The sequence below is a fragment of the Epinephelus fuscoguttatus genome, linkage group LG15 (genome assembly GCF_011397635.1).
Source record: "Epinephelus fuscoguttatus linkage group LG15, E.fuscoguttatus.final_Chr_v1".
Taxonomy (NCBI): Eukaryota; Metazoa; Chordata; class Actinopteri; order Perciformes; family Serranidae; genus Epinephelus; species Epinephelus fuscoguttatus.
Window position 1 is genome coordinate 42,822,775 of NC_064766.1, and position 17,786 is coordinate 42,840,560.

The following is a 17,786-nucleotide window of genomic DNA, read 5'->3' on the forward strand; positions in this document are numbered from 1 at the left end:
CCTGCCAGATGCCTCCTGCTGCTGCTGCTGCCATCATTAGTCATTAGTCATACTTCTACTGTTATTATACACATATGACTATTGTCACACATGTATACTGCCAGGTATTAATACATACTTTCAACATATTGTACCACAGTAGCCAGAACTATAACTATAATATTATTACTTTCATTAATGTTGTTGTAAGCTACTGTCATTACCTGCATCTCTCTCTCTCTCTCTCTCTCTCTCTCTCTCTCTCTCTGTCTCATTGTGTCATGTGGATTACTGTTAATTTATTATGCTGATCTGTTCTGTGTGTGAACAGTAACACATGACACACCTGTGTGAAACAGCAGGTGACCTGCAGTAACAGTTGACAACGGAGCAGGAAGTGGGCATGTCACTTTATTGATCTTTGATTACAGATTTATGATCAGATGATATTTACATGACACATTGATTATTGCACCTGTGTATGAACTCAAACTCCCATCAGCCCCTGCTCAGAGACGGGCGAGGCCCTCCACTCCTTGCCCTCAGTCAGAGCTCTCGGTTGGTGGATGAACACGCTGTATCGGACGCCTTGATTGGCTGCCGCCCTGACGAATCGGCTGTTTGCCGTCATGGTAACGGCTCTCAGTGAGTCTCCTGTACCAAAGATCATGAGCGAGCGGCGGTTGACCTTGGCACTGGGTGTGAGGCGCAATGTGCGCTCCGACGGCTGGTCGTCCACCACGTGAAGTCGGGCCAGCAGCTTCTCGGCCCGCTCCTTCTCACCTGGCCCTCCCAGCGTGTCCAGGATCAGCTGGAAGTCGCTGATGGCGGCGCGGCAGGCGAACAACTCCTTCCCCTGCATGAAGGCGTCGAGCTGCGGCAGCACCTGCTGGTGGCGCTCCTGTGCCGCCTGCTCCGTCAGCACAGGCTCCCTGAAGGTGAAGTAACATCGCCCGTGACTCAGCGACGACACGTACGTGATGAGCGTGGTGATGTCCAGGTTAACGCGCTGACACTCCTCCACCTTCACCTGAGCGGGAAACGCCAGGCTGGCCACCACCGTGCCGCGGTCGACTCGTGTCAGCTCAGACTCCTCCTCCTCCTCATCTTCATCTTTATCTTCAACTGGTTCCTCCTCCTCCTCCTCCTCCTCCTGCTGCTGCTCCTCTTCCCCTCCTTCCTCTGTCATCACAGCGTTGACAGCAACAATGTCCCCACGGACGGCAACGCCCATGTCCTTGAGGCATTCAGCCATGGGGTAGGAGACCCCGTTGTAGAAGGCGAAGACGATGTGGGGGTGGCAGTACTGGACGGGCTGCTGGCGGCTGGCCTGCAGGAAGTCCTGGGCCTGGCTGATGATGCTCTTGTCTCCATACTGGCCCCGCCCCTGCCAGATGTTGTGTAGAGCCTCCGCCTTCCTGCCCACCGCCTTCACCCAGGTGTGTCCCTTGTTAGCCACCACGTCCACCACCAGCGTCTGTCTGCAGCCGGTGGCGTCCTGGTAGGTGAAGACATGCAGCAGAGCAACCACGTTCTCCAGACTCTCCACCGACTCCACGATGGCTGTCAGGTGAGTCAGGTTGGTGCTGTGCAGGTGAGACTCTTTGACCTGCAGCTCTCCGGCCTCCACCCGTCGCAGGAAGCGCAGCTCCGCCCGCAGTTTACCACACAGCTTCTGGTGACCCTCCACACCTTGACAGAGGTGCTCCGCCCGATGCAGCAACGCCTGGGCGGAGCTTATTCTCTGCTGCAGCACCATCTGCAGAGACATGACTCCTACATCACACCTGAGGACAGACAGAGACAGAGACACCTGGACATGATCCTTACATCACACCTGAGGACTGACAGAGACACCTGGACATGACTCCTACATCACACCTGAGGACAGACAGAGACACCTGGACATGACTCCTACATCACACCTGAGAACAGACAGAGACAGAGACACCTGGACATGATTCCTACATCACACCTGAGGACTGACAGAGACACCTGGACATGACTCCTACATCACACCTGAGAACAGACAGAGACAGAGACACCTGGACATGATTCCGACATCACACCTGAGGACAGACAGAGACAGAGACACCTGGACATGATTCCTACATCACATCTGAGGACAGACAGAGACACCTGGACATGACTCCTACATCACACCTGAGAACAGACAGAGACAGAGACACCTGGACATGATTCCTACATCACACCTGAGGACTGACAGAGACAGAGACACCTGGACGTGACTCCTACATCACACCTGAGAACAGACAGAGACAGAGACACCTGGACATGACTCCTACATCACACCTGAGAACAGACAGAGACACCTGGACATGACTCCTACATCACACCTGAGAACAGACAGAGACAGAGACACCTGGACATGATTCCTACATCACACCTGAGAACAGACAGAGACAGAGACACCTGGACATGATTCCGACATCACACCTGAGGACAGACAGAGACAGAGACACCTGGACATGATTCCTACATCACACCTGAGGACAGACAGAGACAGAGACACCTGGACATGATTCCTACATCACACCTGAGGACTGACAGAGACAGAGACACCTGGACATGACTCCTACATCACACCTGAGAACAGACAGAGACAGAGACACCTGGACATGATTCCTACATCACACCTGAGGACTGACAGAGACAGAGACACCTGGACATGACTCCTACATCACACCTGAGGACAGATAGAAACAGAGACACCTGGACATGATTCCTACATCACACCTGAGGACAGACAGAGACAGAGACACCTGGACATGATTCCTACATCACACCTGAGGACAGACAGAGACACCTGGACATGATTCCTACATCACACCTGAGGACAGACAGAGACAGAGACACCTGGACATGATCCTTACATCACACCTGAGGACAGAAAGAGACACCTGGACATGACTCCTACATCACATCTGAGGACAGACAGAAACAGAGACACCTGGACATGACTCCTACATCACACCTGAGGACAGACAGAAACAGAGACACCTGGACATGACTCCTACATCACACCTGAGGACAGACAGAAACAGAGACACCTGGACATGATTCCTATATCACACCTGAGGACAGAAAGAGACAGAGACACCTGGACATGATCCTTACATCACACCTGAGGACAAAAAGAGACACCTGGACATGATTCCTACATCACACCTGAGGACAGAAAGAGACACATGGACATGACTCCTACATCACATCTGAGGACAGACAGAAACAGAGACACCTGGACATGATTCCTACATCACACCTGAGGACAGACAGAGACACATGGACATGACTCCTACATCACACCTGAGGACAGACAGAGACAGAGACACCTGGACATGATTCCTACATCACACCTGAGGACAGAAAAAGACACATGGACATGACTCCTACATCACACCTGAGGACAGACAGAGACAGAGACACAGACACCTGGACATGACTCCTACATCACACCTGAGGACAGACAGAGACACCTGGACATGACTCCTACATCACACCTGAGGACAGACAGAGACAGAGACACCTGGACATGACTCCTACATCACACCTGAGGACAGACAGAAACAGAGACACCTGGACATGACTCCTACATCACACCTGAGGACAGACAGAGACAGAGACACCTGGACATGACTCGTCCTCCAGCAGGTATCCTCACACTGACTGCAACACTCAGTGTCCAGATTATTAGAAACATGTTTCTGTATGTTAGACACATGACCTCATCACGTGACATCACTTCACATTACCTATTAACTCTGCAGTCCATCACACCTCACGATGTTCAGCTGCAGCTGACGCAAGAGATTTGTTTCATGTCTTCAGTTGGGATGAAACAAGTTCTGCTTCCTGTCTCTGAGAGTCATGTTATCTGCACTCTACTGATGATGTCTGTTGGTGCTCACTGTGAACGCACCTCTCTCAGGCTGAACATACTCACAGCTGATTGAACTGATCCTGAGCAGCTGTTCTGTTTCTCAGCTCAGGCTCAGTCAGCTCAGAGATCAGGATCAGGATCAGGATCAGAGTTTGTTGAACCTGCTTTGTGAAACAGGACCAGGGGTCCGTTTCACAAAGCAGGTTCAACAAACTCTGATCCTGATCCTGAACTCTGAGTTGATCTACTCTGAGATAGGAAACTCTGAGTTTCCGGTTCCAGAACAGCTGATGTGAATCAGTTTAATCAACTCGGAGTAGTTTCACCTGGAGTTAAGTGTGTGCACCACAACTATAAAAAGCCAGCATCAATGGAGCCCTGATTCAACGAGTCACCATGGCAACGGGGAAGAGGAGGGCTGCATTTTTCACCCCACTAGAATTAGAAATCTTAATGCGCTCATAGGGTGAGTTTTAACACGTTTTCAAAAAGAAGTGCAACACCGCTGCAGCTGCAAAAGAGAGGGAGACGGCGTGGGAGAACATTGCTGCTCGGGTCGATGCGTAAGTTTACATGTAGTCCTTTGCAACCACACTAATATTACAGGGGGAAACTGCTTGAATGGTAGCCTATTAATTTATTTCATTTAGGTGCAATCCCGCGGGGGAGAAGCGCACTTGGCAGCAGTTTAGGATGAAATATAAAAACACTGTTCAAACAGGTAAGACCTCGGCATGATCTCATGGGGGTACCTCATTTTGATCATGTTTTACATTGTAAAGTAAATATTAAGTGGCTGTTTGACTGTGCAGTTGTTTTATCCCCAACATAATGCTGTTTTCACACACATAAATGTGTTCTCATCTGTATCATGTTCTGTTAAATAATTAAGCCTATTTAAACTAACACAGACTTCTACTCAGCCAGCAGAAAGAAGGCAGATATCGTAAAACCAGCACACTTTTCTGACCGCCCTGCATACAGTTGCCTTACTCAAGTGCTCAGCATCTCCGACATTGTACAAAAAACTTCCATTTGCACTATCACACACTATCTGCTGGGATGTGAGAGCATGACTACGACTGGTAATGTTGCAAATGTAAGGACGGATTAGGTTGTGTATGTAGATGATGGACTATGACATGAAACGGTACAGCTCAAAAATATAATTGTGTGGAAATGCTAAAACATCTATGCGCGGTCTGATAACCATCTCCCGACGAATATTTAATTCTCTGCGCAGTAATGCTGCTCCTTCATCCACGAGATCGTTATCAAAAGGACATGCCATGTAGTAGTGAAAAAAGTCGCCACCTACTGTGCCTGATGGACTTCTAATATACTGACTCTGATTTCTTTAATGATTTTTAAATGACAGACGGCAGAACTAGGCTACGCCAAAACTCGCCTGCTGACTGAATGAATGAGGAAATCAGATGGAGTGTGTGGCTCTGAAAGAGGGCGGAGACAGAGAGAAACTCGAGGTTCATTGAGAAAAACCTGGTCCCGACCAGGTTAGGTTCATAGAGTCTGTTACTACGGTAACTGACCGAGAGCTTAAGTTACCTCTCTCTCTGAAACAGGCTAGAGTTACCCCTCTTTCTCTGGTTTGAGTTACCTCCCTTTTTGAAACGGAAAACTCAGAGTTTCCCTCATTTCAAGGTTAACAGACTCTGAGTTTTCACTAAACCTGCTTTGTGAAATGGACTCCAGGTGAACAGGAAACCGTCTGTTGTTGCTCCTGTCACTACTTCATTACACAGAACAATAAAGTTTGTCAGTTTGAATATGAAATGTCTCTGTACTCTGGTGTTGAAGGTTCCTCAGCGTTCAGACCGATCCAGAATCAGTTTTAAACCAGGACACGTTCTGGGTCAGGTTTCAGGTTCTGGGTCAGGTTTCAGGTTCTGTCAGAGGAGCGTCACACTTTGTGTATCAATCACAGAAACTATATTTTATGCATAATCAATAGACTTGCACTGATTAATCAGCAGTGCTCGGAATCAGGCCTGTTTTCAGCTGATCAGCCATGACCTGTGACCGGCTGGTCAGTTTAAAATATGCTGATTTAAAATGCCGGTCAAATTCCCGCTGCGCCGCATGATTGACATCACATAACATCAGCAGCGCACACACGCACATGTGCAACTCACAGCTTGGGCGGTGTGAGGAAGTGAAACATGGGCGGCTTCTCACCTTCATCATTCACGCACACTCATCAAAAGAGAGAAGGAGGAAGTTGTTTATTGTCCGTGTTAGCCTGAACTGCGGCGCTCTCACTGCTGCACTGTGCCGCTGGACACTGACGAGGCGCGTGTCCGCACGCTTACTGGCGGGCGCGTCCTCAGCACTAAAGGCTTTCATACAGGCGACCAACACCATGTCGGCCGTGTGGAATTTTTGTCTATTCAAGAAATTTCCCACAAATGCTATACAGCAAGAATTATTATTTTATTTATCCATGTTTTTATTTATGTATGCCTTTTTAACTTATTTATTTTAATACTGTACCTGAAGTTATATTTGAGCAAAAAGGAAAATGTTTCTTAACCCGTGTCGCTGTTGTTGTTTGTGTTTGTGATTGTGTTTGTGTTTGAGGTGATTATTGAAGAGCTGGTTGTATCCTGCTTAAAATGTTCTGATAAAGCAAACATAGAAAATACTGCAATATCTTGTGAGCTGTAAAGTGGTTTGAAGAAAATGAAATTGGTAGTGGCCAAAATCGTAATCGGCCGTCCAAACACTCTGCAAATCAGAAATCAGGAGCGGCCCCAAAAATTGTAATCAATGCAAGTCTAGTAATCAATTAATCTATTGATGGATTATCAGGAACAGTGATTAATGTTCTCATTGTTCAATATTTTCTTATCTTCACACAAACAGTGTAGGAGATGTTTCTTTTACCTGCCTGACAGTTTCGACTGTGACTCCAGTCTTCGTCAGAAGTTTCATCTGACATGTTGCTGACGTGTCATTGATCAGCTGGCCGGCCCAACAGATCTATCAGAATCTGTAGGCAGTGACGCCTGATGTTCAGTTTTCCTGTTCTGGTCCTGGAGTCACAGTCGAAACTGTGCAGCAGGTAAAAGGAGCCTCTGCTGTTTGTCTGAAGATAAGGAAATACTGAACCTAATCCATCTAAAGTGCTGTCAGTTACATCACTTCCTGTCAGAGGTGTCATCATGACGAAGGAGCTCACACTGTGTTCACTGACACGACAGACATGATGAGGAAGAGGAGCAGACATGTTTACACATCAGTGACGTCACACAGAAACAGTCTGGTGTGTCACTGGGAACTTCCTGGTTACAAAGTCATTTCGATTAATAAGGCGCGCGCGCGCGCACACACACACACACACACACACACACACACACACACACACACACACACACACACACACAGCAGCTCAGGGTCACCTGTCCACAGGTAAGTAACCTGTTACGGTTTCATGAATGGACTGAAACAGCTCGTTAGCTCTGATGCTAACTCTGTGACGTCAGTTAGCTTAACTTCGCCGGTCTGAAGTTTATCGTGTCCTATTTTCGGGCTTTTAACACAAATTAAACATTTAAAACGTTCAGAAAATAAATGTGACGTTGACTTACGTCAGCAGAGTCGCGTGAGCTTTAATCCGCAGGCTCCTCTTCAAGTATGAGCTAACTGAACGGCTAGCACTAATGCTAATGCTATCTGACAACGTCTTCTTCTTCTGCTGCTGCTGTTGCTGCTCTGCTGCCCGGAAGAACAACTAAGACGTTTCCGGGAGGGTTTTTCAGAATAAAGGCGTTAATTCAAGTGATTGTTTGCGTGTTTATGTGACTTTGTTTGTTCTGTTCGGAGGAAGAGGACCTACAGAGACGAAGGTAGCCGATGTCACTTACTGTAGTTTGACACGCGCACAGAGGACATTAGGCTCGTTGGAGATGAACTGCGCCTCACCTGTGACGTAGGCAAAAGCAGGCGGCTGCAGCAGGAGGCGGGGCCAACAGGCTGCGGTGAGGTCGGACACTTACTGCTTATGGCCCAATTCCATATCCACAAAAAAATGGGCAGAATCAAAACCCAGCCTGCAACAATTCACCCAAGAAATCCACCAATATGCAATAACAATAAAAGACATTAAAAATAAAAAAGCCATGAAAACAAACTGTATTTTTGAGAGGCTCAATATAGCCCCACTTTAAGAACAGTTATGGATGTTATTTATGTACATTTCTGGCAATGTTTCTTTTTTTTCTTTTTTTTTGTTTGTTGATTCTTTTTTTTGCTTTCTTTCCTTCTCCCCCTATTATTTTAGTATGTCCTAATCCTTTGTTTCCCCTGGTTTTTTGATGTATGTATGTATCTATACTTATGTAGACTATATAATGGTTTTCTTAAGTGTTTTGACAATGCTGTTATGCCTATTGTGCCTAAATTTAAAAAAAAAAACAAAAAACTTGTGGACTTGGTCTCCACGCAAGAGTCCGGACTTCCCAAGAACAGGAGGATGGGAGGATGGGAGTACAGTCATTTCTGCCTTTGGAACAGCAGCGAACTTGATGATGTCACCACCTCCGCTCGCCTTGGCTGTTGTACTGTGTTGTATACATGCACATAGAATAAAACAAAATGTCAAATGTCAAAATGTCAGCAGAATGTAGGACTACTTCAAATTAAAAGTTCAAAGTACTCATGATGCACAGTGACCCAATTTCAAGTGTTGTGATCATCATACACATGAATATGTATTGAGTAGTAATTGATCAACGTAGGCTTCATGTGAGCAGCATTTAAATGTTGTCATGGTAGAACTAATTTTAACAGCTGTCACTGGTGCACTAGTTTGATCTATAACAACACACAACAACTTGTAAATATGAAACAACAACATATAAAACAAACTATCTGAATAGTAATTATAGATATCAAATAAATGTAGCTTGAGTAGAATGCACAGTATTTCCCTCTCGGTATAAAGTAGCACAAAATGGAAATACCCAAAGTACAAGTACATCAGACTTGTACTTAAGTACAGTAGCTACTTGAGTAAATATACTTAGTTACTGTCCATCACTGCATTTGTCTCATCATTATGCTTTCTGTCTACATTTTTATGGAGACGTGACAGTTTACTTGGTACACCTAGAACAAACAACAGCAGTTTAACATTTTATTGAAGCGTTGAGTTGTAGATTGTGGTGCTGTTGAACTGTACTGGATTACACTGACAGCAGTTTGTCATTTAGTCTGTCCTCACCAATATAAATGGATCAAACAGGTCAGATGTGAAGAGGAGAAGTTTATTCAGACATCAGGTATACAATTCATATCAGATAATCAATATTTACAATGCTGTTGAATAAATACTACAATAAATACAATTAATCTGTAAATACAATAAATAAATTACAATAAATTCTTAAAATCATTATTGAATGGTAAAAACACATGGGCCTACTACAGAGATATCAGTGACGAGCTTAAAAGGACGACCAGAGAGAGGCTGCTCTCTGTGGGGCAGCCTGAGCGCTCATACACATGTTTATTATCTAGCCGACCTCACATTCAGCTGGGCTCTATATTAAAACATCGACCACGAGTCTGACGTTTAAACTACGCATGAAAACACTACGTTCTGTGACAAAACAACCGTAACATATCGGTATGGCTAATTATGGCTTACAATTGTGCGCCTTTCCCTCACTTGTCATTTTCTGATGACTGTTGCGAAATGCATGCTGGGATACCTGGCTGTCTGAAGTCCACACAAGTCTGCTCCGATGCATCCCTGGTGAAATGGGTGTGGCGAGAACACATCCAGGAATTTGGACTGAACTTGGCCAGATGTGAACTTTGAATTGGAACGATGCTTGGGCTGTGACTGATGACGTGTCACAAGTCCACAAGAACACAAGTCTGCACAAGAACACATGTTGAGAAACGGCTTTTCCCTTCAGTCCGTACAGGAAGTCACAGACACACTCACATCCTGTCCCAAATGATGTCAATTCATTAAAAAAGTGATCAGACCCATATATCAGTTTGTTTGGTGCGGTTTAGTTTATTAGGATCCCCAATCTTCCTGGGGTCCAACACATCACATGATACAGTAGAAAACACTGCAACACAATAAAGCACAACAAGCAAACAAAACAAATTCTACGGTCCGGGTATCATCAGATAATTCGTAATTCATTCATAATTCAAAAACCAAAAACGGTAAATCTGTTATTTGATTCAAAACAAAAAAAACAAGAGTACCCAAGGAAAACGTTTTTGGTGTCAGAATCAAATAACGAAAAACCAATCAAACCCGGCCCATTTTTGGTTTTTGCCGATTCGTTTTACCGTTATTCCTTTTTGAACTGAATATTGAACAGGACTGCGGACATTCAGCCAATTTGTTTTTGCGTTTGAAACCAAAAACGGAAGTCACCTGTTTTTTTTCCTTTTTTCATTTTAAACCAAAAAATGAAAAACGAAATCACGTCATCTATTCCTTTTTTGTTTCCAAACAAAAAACCAGAAAACCAGTTTTGGTTTTTGCAAATTCATTTTTTCATTTCTCATTTGGGACAGACAGTAGCACGTTGGGCAGACAGGAAGCGGAAGTGAAGTGTAAAAACGTCAAAATGAAATCCATTCTACCAAAATATATATATATATAAATATATATATAATATTTATGGGTAGAATGGCTATTAAAAATGTAACACCCAACATTATGCAAGCACAGGATCTAATAAAATAAATAAATAGGCCTACATATGCTATGCATATGAAATATATTTTATCCAAAAAACGTGTGAAATATTATGTAGTTGCGTAGTGTGAATTAATAGCCTAATTAATTACACATGTGGAAATAGCCTGTGTCGTCCTTTGTTAACCATTTCACATACAGATGTTACTCATTTCAGTGCCGCAGCCACAGTGAAGCGGGTGAAATAATTGATCCAGGAGTAGCTGCAGTGCAAAACAACAACCAGCAGGTGGCACATGTGAGCAGTTGAGATGCAGCGTCCAACTGAAACTGTTTGAGAATTAGCAGTAGGCTACTGTTGTATTTTCTGCTGGACCTGAACAGTATACTAACTCGTTACACAGTCTTAAGAGGACAACTGGACACTGATGATGTCATACTTCCTGTTTTCCCCTCGTTACCGCATCATTTCCTGTAACTCGGAGGTCACAATAATAACGAGAGAAGAGACAGATGAGTGTCCAATCGTGTCCAACAAAACAAACACCTGTCAACAGGTAAATCATACCGAGACAAGTGTTCCTAATAAACTGGACACTGAGTGTTGCAGTCAGTGTGAGGACACCTGCTGGAGGACGAATCATGTCCAGGTGTCTCTGTCTGTCCTCAGGTGTGATGTAGGAGTCATGTCCAGGTGTCTCTGTCTGTCCTCAGGTGTGATGTAGGAGTCATGTCCAGGTGTTTCTGTCTGTCCTCAGGTGTGATGTAGGAATCATGTCCAGGTGTCTCTGTCTCTGTCTGTCCTCAGGTGTGATGTAAGGATCATGTCCAGGTGTCTCTGTCTCTGTCTGTCCTCAGGTGTGATGTATGAGTCATGTCTCTGCAGACGGTGCTGCAGCCGAGAATAAGCTCCGCCCAGGCGTTGCTGCATCGGGCGGAGCACCTCTGTCAAGGTGTGGAGGGTCACCAGAAGCTGTGTGGTAAACTGCGGGCGGAGCTGCGCTTCCTGCGACGGGTGGAGGCCGGAGAGCTGCAGGTCAAAGAGTCTCACCTGCACAGCACCAACCTGACTCACCTGATGGCCATTGTGGAGTCGGTGGAGAGTCTGGAGGACATGGTCGCTCTGCTGCATGCCTTCACCTACCAGGACGCCGCCGGCTGCAGACAGACACTGTTTTGGGGTGCTGCTGCGGGGGTGGATTGCCTTAAAAAGGCAGTGTCTCCTCTGTCTCATGTAGCTTTCAGTTTTGGCAGCAGTTCTTTTCTTTTCAGTCAGACAGCATCCATGTAGTCCACATTTATATAGATCTTGGTACCCTTGAGGTTCCTGGCTGTCTGTAGAAGTGGAGATCTGTCTTTGTAATAGGGCCGTAATGGTACATGTATTTGTGTCGAACCGTTCGGTACGCGACTTTCGGTTCGGCACGACCCTGTACCAAATTATTGGGCGCAGGATATTATCTTATTTTGTTTTGTTTTAATTCTGTTTTTGCGAGCCGAACCATTTAAAATATCTAGTTCCTTGACGGACATAATTGAGTGACGGACCGAGTCCGACCATAAATCTCCGCTTTCACTTTGTGCAGCGCATTCTCGCATTTTGACAACATGGCAAGTGAGCCTGACGAACCTGAAGACCCACCCGCAAACCTTAAGTCCTCCGTTTGGGAACACTTTGGTTTCAGGGTAAAATATGAAGATGGAAATAAACAAGTGGACAAGACAAAAGCAGTGTGCCGACACTGCAGAACAGTGGTCGGGTATGTGCTTGGAAACACGTCTAACATGCTAACGCATCTAAAGCGACACCACCCGAGTTTGAACGTTAACCGGCACGACTAGAAAAAGCAATCTGGTGCAAACTACGATATCGTTGTCGTTTAAAAAGAAAGAGCGTTTCCCTGACCATCGCGCTAAAGAAATAACCAACGCCATTGGAGTTGATTAAAATTGTTTAAGCTGCACTTTAGATATAAGCATGTTTTGTTTACTGCACTTTAACAAAGTAGGAAAGCTAAGTAAGTTCCTAGTAAAACTGAATCTGAGCAGGCTTTAAAGCTGACCAGCTGCACTATACTTTTTATTTTAATTGAGTAAAACTGTTAAAGCAGAAATGTATATTTATATTTTTCATTCAAAAAATGTGTTAAAAAAACAGCAGGATTTTATTTTTCACTTTTATATTTCTATTTTCATTCAAACAATGTGAAAAAGCAGAACTTCTGAACTTCTCTTGAAATCACATGCAATCGTGTGCTTGTAGAGTCCATAATGATCTGTATAAAACTTTTAAAATTATCTTGCTGCTGCTGCAATAGTTCATTTACCTGTGCTAATGAAACATAATCCTCCTCCGTTTTTGCTTCAGATTTATTCTTAGGTGACATTTTGGGTTCTCGTATCCAGGTAGCTGCTGCTGGAGCCTGGTGGCTAGGCTGCTGTTGATGCAGACAGACAGGACCAAATCCAGATCCTCCAGATATCTCTTTCAACTCTAGTCTGTTAATCAGCCCTAAACCTAAACTAGATTATAATTCATTTGAAAGCCTCGTTCTTAGTCTTTTACATCCGACCTGGAAAACCTCGCAGCCACTTTTATTTGTTATAGTGTACCGTGCTCCTGGCCCGTATTCTGAATTTGTATCTGAATTCTCAGAGTTTTTATCCAGTTTAGTTCTTAAATCAGATAAAGTTATTATTGTAGGCGATTTTAACATTCATGTCGACGTTGATAATGACTCCCTGGCTACCGCGTTTATCTCATTATTAGACTCCATTGGCTTCAGTCAGGGTGTACATGAACCCACTCACTGTTTTAACCATACCCTCGATCTAGTTCTGACGTATGGAATTGAAATTGATAACCTAACAGTCTTTCCACAGAATCCCTCGCTATCGGATCATTATCTGATTACTTTTGATTTCTTTTTACTCGATTACACGCCACTCAGCAACAGTTACTATACTAGATGTTTATCAGATAGTGCTGTCGCAAAATTTAAGGAAAAGATTACTTCGTCATTAAATTCAATACCAAGTCCCTCAGTAACAGAGGTTTCCTGTACCGACTTTGATCATTTTGTCGATAGCACCGTAGGCTCGCTGCGAACAACACTTGACTCTGTAGCTCCTCTTAAAAAGAAGTTAACAAAGCAAAGAAAGTTCGCTCCTTGGTATGACTCTCAAACCCGTAAGTTAAAACAAATATCATGAAAATTTGAAAGGAATTTTGGCAATTAACCAAACTGGAAGAATCTCGTTTAATCTGGACAGACAGTCTCAAAACTTATAAGAGGGGCCTCCGCAATGCCAGAGCAAACTATTCCTCAGCATTAATAGAAGACAATAAGAACAACCCCAGGTTTCTTTTCAGCACTGTAGCCAGGCTGACTGAGAGTCAAAGCTCTATTGAGCCTTGTATTCCTTTAGCCCTTAGCAGTAATGATTTTATGAGCTTTTTTAATGACAAAATTCTAACTATTAGAGGCAAAATTCATGACCTCCTGTCCTCAGATAGTACCTATCTAACCTCAAACACAGCTGTAAAACATAATATATATTTAGATTGCTTCTCCCCAATTTCTCTTCAAGAATTGACTGCAGTGATTTCTTCATCTAAATCATCAACGTGTCTCTTAGACCCCATCCCAACTAGGCTACTTAAGGAGGTCTTTCCTTTAGTTAACACTCATATATTAGATATGATCAATATATCCTTATTAACAGGCTATGTACCACAGTCTTTTAAGGTAGCTGTAATTAAACGTCTACTAAAAAAGCCCACCCTGGATCCAGAGGTGTTAGCCAACTATAGACCAATATCTAATCTTCCCTTTATGTCAAAGATCCTTGAGAAAGTAGTCGCAGACCAGCTGTGTGATTTTCCCCATGATAATAATCTATTTGAGGAATTTCAGTCAGGATTTAGAGTGCATCATAGCACTGAGACAGCTCTAGTTAAAATTACAAATGACCTTCTGATTGCTTCAGACAAAGGACTTGTCTCTGTACTTGTTTTATTAGATCTTAGTACGGCGTTTGACACTATTGACCATCTAATTCTACTGCAGAGACTGGAACACTTAATTGGCCTAAAAGGTTCTGCACTGAGCTGGTTTAAATCTTATTTATCTGATCGTTTTCAGTTTGTTGACGTTCATAATGAATCATCCTTATGTACCAAAGTTTGTTTTGGAGTTCTGTGCTCGGACCAATCCTATTTACTCTATATATGCTTCCTTTAGGTAACATCATTAGAAATCACTCTATAAATTTCCATTGTTATGCGGATGATACTCAGTTGTATTTATCTGTGAAGCCAGAAGAAAGTAATCAATTAACACAACTCAGAGACTCTTTATCTGATGACATAGTTTCTCTAGATGGCATTGCTCTGGCCTCTAGCACTACCGTAAGAAACCTCGGAGTAATATTTGATCAAGATTTGTCTTTTAATTCTCATTTAAAACAAACCTCACGGACTGCATTTTTTCATCTGCGTAATATTGCGAAAATTAGGCCTATCCTGCCCCGAAAAGATGCAGAAAAATTGGTCCACGCTTTTGTTACCTCAAGGCTGGATTACTGTAACTCTCTATTATCAGGTAGCTCTAGTAAGTCCTTAAAAACTCTCCAGCTAATTCAGAATGCAGCAGCACGTGTACTAACAGGAACTAAGAAACAAGATCATATTTCTCCTGTTTTAGCTTCTCTGCACTGGCTCCCTGTAAAATCCAGAATTGAATTTAAAATCCTACTGTTAACTTATAAAGCTCTAAATGGTCAAGCTCCGTCATATCTTAGAGAGCTCATAGTGCCTTCTTATCCCACCAGAACACTGTGCTCTGAGAACGCAGGGTTACTCGTGGTCCCTAAAGTCTCCAAAAGTAGATCAGGAGCCAGAGCCTTCAGCTATCAGGCTCCTCTCCTGTGGAATCATCTTCCTGTTACGGTCCGGGAGGCAGACACCGTCTCCACATTTAAGACTAGACTTAAGACTTTCCTCTTTGATAAAGCTTATAGTTAGGGCTGGCTCAGGCTTGTCCTGTACCAGCCCCTAGTTAGGCTGACTTAGGCCTAGTCTGCCGGAGGACCCCCCTATAATACACCGGGCCCCTTCTCTCCTTCTCTCTCTCTCTCTCTCGTATTCTATTACTGCATCTAGCTAACCCGGCCATTCTGGATGTCACTAACTCGGCTTCTTCTCCGGAGCCTTTGTGCTCCACTGTCTCTCAGATTAACTCATATCACAGCGGTGCCTGGACAGCGTGACGTGTGTGGTTGTGCTGCTGCCGTGGTCCTGCCAGATGCCTCCTGCTGCTGCTGCCATCATTAGTCATTAGTCATACTTCTACTGTTATTATACACATATGACTATTGTCACACATGTATGCTGCCAGATATTAATACATACTTTCAACATATTGTACCGCAGTAGCCAGAACTATAACTATAATATTATTACTTTCATTAATGTTGTTGTAAGCTACTGTCATTACCTGCATCTCTCTCTCTCTCTCTCTCTCTCTCTCTCTGTCTCATTGTGTCATGTGGATTACTGTTAATTTATTATGTTGATCTGTTCTGTACGACATCTATTGCACGTCTGTCCGTCCTGGAAGAGGGATCCCTCCTCAGTTGCTCTTCCTGAGGTTTCTACCGTTTTTTCCCCGTTAAAGGGTTTTTTGGGGAGTTTTTCCTGATCAGCTGTGAGGGTCATAAGGACAGAGGGATGTCGTATGCTGTAAAGCCCTGTGAGGCAAATTGTGATTTGTGATATTGGCCTTTATAAATAAAATTGATTGATTGATCCTCTTAAATTATTAATCCACAGCCACAAGTTGTTGTGGCTGTGGATTGATAGTTTAAGACTGTTCTCAGTCTCCAGTTGTTTTAATTATGACAGACTGATTTATTAAAATGCTTCACAGGTGATCTGTAGTTTATGTTCATGGTTTATCCTCCATTTTACATGTATTTTCATGTAAATCAGTATCATATCAGTTTCACCTGTCCCCTCAACTACAGAGGCTATGAATTGTGTTTGACAATAGTTCAAATAAACACAAGAAGTTTGTGCTCTAGAGAAAGGATCAGCACTCAGTGAATAACCTCCTAAGCCCTATGATAAGCTAATATGGCAAGGCTTAACTATACAGACCAGTGAGCAGTGATAACTAACATGTCTTTGGGGTCATCAGGTGGGAACCTCCTTTCACTAGTGTTTCGTCTAGTTGGTCCCACGACACCTCCAGGAGGCTAGACAGTGATCTCTGGCGTCCCAGAGACACTCCCCTAATGCCAGGTCTCACTGCTCCCCACACCAACCCAACAACCTCCTTTACCTTACTTACACGTGGCTTTCTCAGCCCAAACAGCACTGCCACCTTCAACAAACCCAGGCTCCGTACATGCAAGCTCCAGGTAGAAGCAGTGCTGATACTACCTTTCCTAGCACATTCACCATACTCTATTTCACATGCTACATAGCATAACTACAATATAAGCTAAAGTTAAAGGAGATAAATGAACTTACAGGATCAGCAAACACACTCACCTTGCAGCATGATCTCAAATAAAAGGGATTCAAATAGGCCACTCCCACACTTAAATAACCTTCCTCTTCCTTCCGGTGACAATGTGGTGAGGAGTGGCTTCTTGCTGAAGAGGCAGAGAGACGCTTTAACCATATTTGCTAAATAATGTACACCAAAGTTATCATTCTGTATGCTTTAACGTGGCTAAGAGTCATAACTCATGTCCAGAGCAAAAAACTCTCGTGTTAAGAACACGCTTGGCCCGAAAATCAACAAAGTATTTTCGACACAGCCCCGGGCTAGAAAGGCTGCTAGCATCGAAGCTAACGTTAGCTGCGAAGCCAACAGCGAGGTTACAGCGAACAGGATGGCTGGAGACAACGCGGAGATACTGAGTGAAATTTGCAGCATGAACGAAGGTCTGCAACAGAAAATACAGAAGGTGGAAGATGACGTGACAGCCTTAGATAACCTGGACTCACTGAAATCGGACGTGGCTAAGCTACGATCCAGAACCAGCGAGGCCGAGGATCAGATCTCACAGCTGGAAGATGAGAAAAGCCGACTGGTCTACCTGACGTGGAGCATGGATGGCAAGATAACACAGCTCAAGGCTCGCCTCAAGTACCAGGAAAACTACAGCAGGAGAAGCAATATCCGGATCAAAGGAATACCAGAAGGC

The 17,786-nt window shown here is 44.0% G+C and overlaps 1 protein-coding gene and 1 long non-coding RNA gene across 3 annotated transcripts; both read right to left on the reverse strand.

Moving 5' to 3' along the window:
* Positions 1 to 370: 370 nt before the first annotated feature.
* On the reverse strand, positions 371 to 1,766 carry lg15h7orf25 (linkage group 15 C7orf25 homolog). Its single transcript, XM_049599336.1, has one exon. It carries the CDS (start codon positions 1,748 to 1,750, stop codon positions 467 to 469), a length of 1,284 nt encoding a protein of 427 aa, XP_049455293.1. The 5' UTR covers positions 1,751 to 1,766; the 3' UTR covers positions 371 to 466.
* A 598-nt stretch (positions 1,767 to 2,364) lies between these two features.
* On the reverse strand, positions 2,365 to 8,277 carry LOC125902763 (uncharacterized). 2 transcript variants are annotated; one of them, XR_007451174.1, is made up of 4 exons: positions 7,489 to 8,277; positions 3,101 to 3,306; positions 2,737 to 2,900; positions 2,365 to 2,436 (listed from the first exon to the last, which is right to left on the reverse strand). It is a non-coding gene; the product is annotated as an uncharacterized LOC125902763 (long non-coding RNA). The 2 variants fall into 2 exon arrangements; XR_007451173.1 differs by lacking the exon at positions 2,365 to 2,436 and having other exon boundaries at positions 2,696 to 2,900.
* Between the last annotated feature and the right edge of the window lie 9,509 nt (positions 8,278 to 17,786).